We start from the raw sequence: 5810 nt of genomic DNA, 5'->3' as shown, positions 1-5810 counted from the left end.
ATTGAAAAGCATCTGAAGATGGCACTTTAGTGCTGAAACATGTAGTGCAAGAGAGAAGAGTAAGGTGAATAAATGTATGCACTGTAAGACAGTCACAATAAATCATGGACATAAATCAGTGCAACAGGACGCTAAAATATAACATTATATACTTATACTTTTGATACTCTAAGTAAATTTGACTTAACTCACTCTCTCATGTTACACATCTTACTTAACATATTCAATTCATTACGTCAATGAAATCTAGTTATTTATCATTCTTCCATACTTCATTTTATACTAAACTGCTGATACCACTATTCCATCTTTTGCATACAGCTTAAGAATAAAGCTCCTTTGATAGAACTCTTTATTTAAATATCTTCAAGATCCAACTTTTAACTTCAACGGAATTAGAAACTACCACGTATTCATCACGACATTCCCAGAAACCTTTCATCACATGCCCATCAATACAAGTACTGCGAATATAATTTATGATTTGCAGAAATGGGTATACTTTCTGTATAGCTGCTGAATATTGTACGTTGCTTTAAAATGTTCAAAGTTTGACCACAGCAGTAGCTGAATTATAATTTAAATTAAATTTAAATAATAAATAAAGATATTTAAGTGGTATCAGACTAAGAGAACAGACTATAAATAATTTACATTCCATAGATCGTTCACAGTACAAAACCAAGGATTTAAAATATGTAACTTATGGGACATGGTTCCTTATAACTGGCTATCTGTGACAGTACTTCGAAATATTTTGCTATAAGGAAAAATTGGCAGAGTTCGAAATCTCACTGGCCATAGTTTGTCCCGGTTCCGAACTTCAAATATGTACATTATTATTTCAAAAACATATGTTGTTTTACAGGTTAGGTTGGAGTTCAATGCACTTTTATGCTTCCTCTAGTTTCATATCAGTATGGGGAACATATAGAGTTTTTAAATATGCCTATATTAGTCCTTAAATACCACAAAAATGGACAGAAACCCACAAAAATTACAAACTGTCAATACATATATTTAAAAATTTACTTGTAACAGGTAGCCATTTCCACAGAACAACTGAGAAACGCAGTCAGAAAGCTCAGAAACCAATTAGCGTAACGTAACGTAAATTAGAAATTTAACTTTTTTTTTCTATTATGCTATCCTGGAAGTAACTTTTTTTATCGACATTTTCCATGGTCGGCTTAAGAATGAGCAGAGAAAACATTGCCTCTCCTTTCATAGCGTGACGACAAAAAGAATTAATAACCTAGGGGGATACAACTTAAATAAGGGAGAAGGAAACATCCAGTAAATTAAGTAATGAATTTCGCACATGTGCGTTAATTTTCTTCTGCGTAAGTGGACAGTCATCTATCCGCCGTTCATGGTCAGTGTCACACAAATGGTGAGGCGTGAAAAGTTTTTCTAAGCAATTTGCAATTACGTTAGCTTCTTCGATTGGATAAAATGCATGGCCTAAAGGACGATTATTTGCAGTTGTTGTCTTTTGCTCACCCCTCTTCATGAGGGATTTCGCAATAGGCCATATTGCTTGAGTCAGAGTCAGAGTTAGAATCACGTTGCAACTGACGGTCAGTCAGTCTGTCTGTCTGTCTTGGTGTCGAGCCCCAGCTGGGGCTCATGACCTCATGACCAGATATTTCTTTTGAATGAAAGTTACTGTCCTGTCCATGTGTAGCGCCCTCTCTGACGAGAGGTCGGGTCTGTCATTTGTTAGTCAGTCTGTATGGTCTGTATTAATAAGTCCACTGTCTGTATTTACACATATTTACAATACACACTTATTTCTTATTTAGTACAATATATACACGGCCTCTGTTAGTCCAGGCTAGGTACAGCAGATTATGCTGCAGCCGTAGACATTTTATTGTTGAAATTAAGGGTCACGTGGTCCGCCAGCCTCATACATTGCAATGTCGTGCTGTGACGTGCACGAAAACCAAACTGACTTGCGTTGAGCAGGCCTCTTTCTTCCATATGTTTACGGAGGAATTTCAAAATTAATTTTTCGAATAGTTTTCCTGTCGTGGACAGGATACTGATCGGACGTAAATTTTGAGGAAATTTCGGATCTGTACCCGGTTGAGGTAAAGTTATTATTTTTGCTTCCTTCCAAGTATTTGGAAAGTGAGAGAGCCGAAAACAGTGATTGAATAAGTGAATTAGGTGAACCAATGGTCGCCTTGGAAGGTGCCTGAGGCATTCATTTGGGATGCCGTCAATTCCACAGGCCTATATTGCTTGAGATGTGACCTTACATTTTTATATCTTCGTTTCCAACCATTCGAATGCCCTCTTCCGGGTCATTTTCCTAATAGTTTTAGCGAGTTTTAGCGATCCACTTCGCTGCTGTCTTGCATGCTGGATCCCGGGTCTCTTGACACAATTTCCTGAGCCTCTGCTCGTGCTTCGGTTGTATATCTAGGCCAGATGGGTCGTGATTACGATCTGAAGTTGTAATTATTTTTGTCGACAGCCTATATTCCGAAGCTATAGAGGTGGCAAAATCGCATGCTGCTTTATCAGCTTCTAATCATGAATTGATTTCGATTGTTTGGATAACTAAGGTAGAGACGAGGCTTTGAAACCTCTCCGAGTCTGTGATTTTTTCAATTGGCTCCAAAATTTCCTTAGCCTTGACATAATCAAGATGCAAAAACATGACAGATAGGTGATGTGAATCCAAGATTTCCCGCACGCTGACCTCTTGAGAGCCGGACATCCTTAAGGACCACAATGTGGAGAACATCACTTATCCCATCAGGAACGAAGTGGGTCGGATTTTGTGGCGCCGAAATTTCTCAATTGAAATTAGCAAATCAATCCAGAAACTTCAAACCGGAGGGATTTGAAACTTTACTGTTTCAAACAGGGTGCTCTACATTCAGATCACCTGCCAGAAGGGACTTCGTTCTAGGGTTTAAGAATTCTGTGATGTCTTCGTCTCTACACACTCAAAGTTGAGATTTATAAGCAGATGGAAGCAACATTTTAGTATGTCGAATCGGTGTGCAGATCTCCATTTCTTCTATTGAAAAGAGGTGAGGCAGGTCAACATAAGTATGAAGGATGCCTTTTCTTACTCCAACGTCAGTTCCGCCCTTATACCCACCTTGGTGATCATTCCGATACATGTGGTAATTTGGAAGGTAGAACTTCATACGCGGTTTAGGATGTGTCTCCGAGAAGGGGACCTCATTCTACTTTAGTTCTTGCATCTGTTTCCGAAGCTCATAGGCCTGTCTCCCAGTGACGCTGGCATTAAATGCCACAATTTTTAGAGGCCCATGAACCGTTACCACCATTACGTTTCAGCAGACTAAAAGCAGCTCTAGTAATAACTGAAACGTTTTCTTCTTCTGACGCGGCACCTGACAGCCTTGTCATAATCTTTGCTTTTGTTGTTGTTGTTGTTGTTAAACAAAAGTACTCGTATATACAGAATTTGCACTCAGTCAAATGATTAGAATCTGCCAGTCAGTTGTGCCTAAATCGTTTTTGATGGTGCTTTATTACCAGATAGTGACATAGATCACTACGTTATCTTTATAGAGGTAATAAATTTTGTTTTCAACGTGCAGTGGAAATCACAATCGGCATAAGAAAGATCTCGTGAGTTTTCCTACTCAAGGCATGACGTGCCTTCAACGATGTTTTAGACTAATATAAATTCAGTAGAGAGGCTTCTTACTTAATTTAAACTGAGAAGGCTAACAATGTCGGATTTGAATTTCTCACGGCGGCGATTATGATGGGTAGAGACTTCGGGGTTTAACAGCATGTAGAAGCAGAAGAAAGCAATAAGTTAAGCTCAGACTGTAGTCTGCTTCTGCTGATTTCTAGCTGTGTTTATTCTTAGACCCTGAAGATGGAGGCGATTTGTTCCTCCGAAACGTCGGACTCTCTTCAAACTACACGGCCAGAAGTCCGTACTCTTCAGTGTAAACAATGAACTGGTGGAACTGAGAAGAGTCCAGTAGTATGCGAACGGTAGTAGGCCCGAAGACCGAACGCGCGTAAGTATGAACAAGTGAATGTCGTGATCGATGATCCGTGATCGTCAAACGGGCAGAGATCCGTGACTTCGAATCGACGTGAACGACGTGAACGACGGTATCATGGAGACCCTGGAGGCGGACCAACGTTAGATAGGTCTGGCAATGGTTCATTAGGTTGGGCACATTTTCGGAACAGTACGTTTGATGTTACACTGACATGTACATTTAGGTGTCCGTTCAGGAATGCAGACAACTATTTTGTGCGCATACTTTCTCCCATGGGTATTGTTTGTTTTGCTCATTAATTCTCCTTGTGATTTATTAACTTTAATGATGCGATGCGAAAAATACTAGCTTAATAAACTTTTTCATTCTGTAATTTCCTTCATTCTCGTGTTACTTCGCCACTTGCTAAGTCCAAATATTCTGCTCAGGCCTGTTTTCGACTACTTTCTGTATCCTTTTGTCAGGCTAGGGGTCACATCAAGTCTTAGTGAAAAATACAAGCAAAATTTTATATTTTATTCCGAATCTTTATATTATATGGAACAGGAAATGCGAATAGTAGAATGGCACTCATAACTTTTGTCTGCTCTTAATTTTGCCATGACTAGTTACAATCTGACATTATTATTTGTGGTCTAATATTTTCCCAAACATTAAAAAGAAATTTTATGATTTAATACAACACTGATTTCGGTGTCAGTGTATTTATGCAGTTTTTGCAGAAATTTGAGCCAGTTGATCACGTGACGATACCCTCTATTGTGATTCGTCAATTTCAAGACTAGCGGAGATTTTAACGTTCTATGGGAGTGATAGTTGTAGCAGTTGCAGAGTGTTGCGGAAGCAGTGGTATGATCAGAAAGAAAGTGGAGTTATAGTTAAAAGGAAGCAGTAAATACTGTAGAGGATTGAATTGCCTTTGTCGTTATATCGAAAACATTACCGTCTTGTTTCATAAGCTACTAAATTCGCACTGATATTTCGTTATCTCAAGTTATAGACGACCGTTACACAGAGAACATGGCTACCTTTCGAATTAGTCAAGATCAAGAAAATCGTGGCCCAAACGTAAGGAAAACGCAGCAGGAACCTTCTCAGCAGCAAAGGAGAGCCGTTCTGGGCGTACTAAATAAAAACACGAATCGAGTTCCTTTGCAAAAGCCCCAACAAGTAAGTTAAATGTACCTGTACTGCTTTTCAGTACATGTAATTTAACAGCTGATTGTCAGGTTTCATTAACCTAAAGAAAATATGCCGAACTTATGATATTTTATTGTCTAAACTGCAATTCTATGGTATAAATGGTAAAGCTAAAAAATGGTTTGAATCATATCTTAACAATAGATATCAGAGAATTCAAGTTTGTGAAAAAGATTCTAATCAAACTACCCATTCTTCTTGGGGAAAAATAACTGATGGTGTTCCTCAAGGCTCGGTTTTGGGCCCGTTGCTGTTTCTCATTTATATCAACGATCTGCCCAAAATCGTAATTAACAATGCTGTATCCATTTTGTTTGCCGACTCTACAAGCGTACTAATTAAAGGTTCAAATTCAGAAAATCTCCATATTAATATGATTAATGTTTTTAATCATTTATATAATTGGTTTAGGACAAATTTGCTTTCAATAAATATTAATAAAACTCGTAGTATTCAGTTTAAAACCAAAAATAAACTCACAACCGACGTAGATATTGTTTGTAACAATCGTCCAGTAACCACTGTGTCAAATATAAAGTTTCTTGGTATAAACATAATGGATACACTCAACTGGAGTTCACATGTGGAATGTATAAT

General features: G+C 38.2%; 2 protein-coding genes across 2 annotated transcripts in view; one reads left to right on the top strand and one right to left on the bottom strand.

Annotated features, from left to right (window-relative positions):
• The window catches only part of LOC111872764 (exosome complex component RRP43), a 9208-nt gene extending 8107 nt beyond the window's left edge, over window positions 1–1101 (bottom strand). The window contains exon 1 of the mRNA XM_023866932.2: window positions 1033–1101. Within this exon, the coding sequence (XP_023722700.1) occupies window positions 1033–1049 (17 nt within the window). The 5' untranslated portion in view covers window positions 1050–1101. The remainder of the gene's footprint in view (window positions 1–1032) is intronic.
• A 3703-nt stretch (window positions 1102–4804) lies between these two features.
• Window positions 4805–5810, top strand: part of LOC111872763 (G2/mitotic-specific cyclin-A) — a 16456-nt gene continuing 15450 nt past the window's right edge. Inside the window, exon 1 of the mRNA XM_023866931.2 lies at window positions 4805–5183. Coding sequence (XP_023722699.1) covers window positions 5034–5183 — 150 coding nt within the window. The 5' untranslated portion in view covers window positions 4805–5033. The remainder of the gene's footprint in view (window positions 5184–5810) is intronic.

Source organism: Cryptotermes secundus, unplaced genomic scaffold (genome assembly GCF_002891405.2).
Source record: "Cryptotermes secundus unplaced genomic scaffold, Csec_1.0 scaffold4622, whole genome shotgun sequence".
Lineage (NCBI taxonomy): Eukaryota > Metazoa > Arthropoda > Insecta > Blattodea > Kalotermitidae > Cryptotermes > Cryptotermes secundus.
Note: the sequence above shows the minus strand (reverse complement) of the source record. Positions and strands in the feature narration are given on the sequence as shown.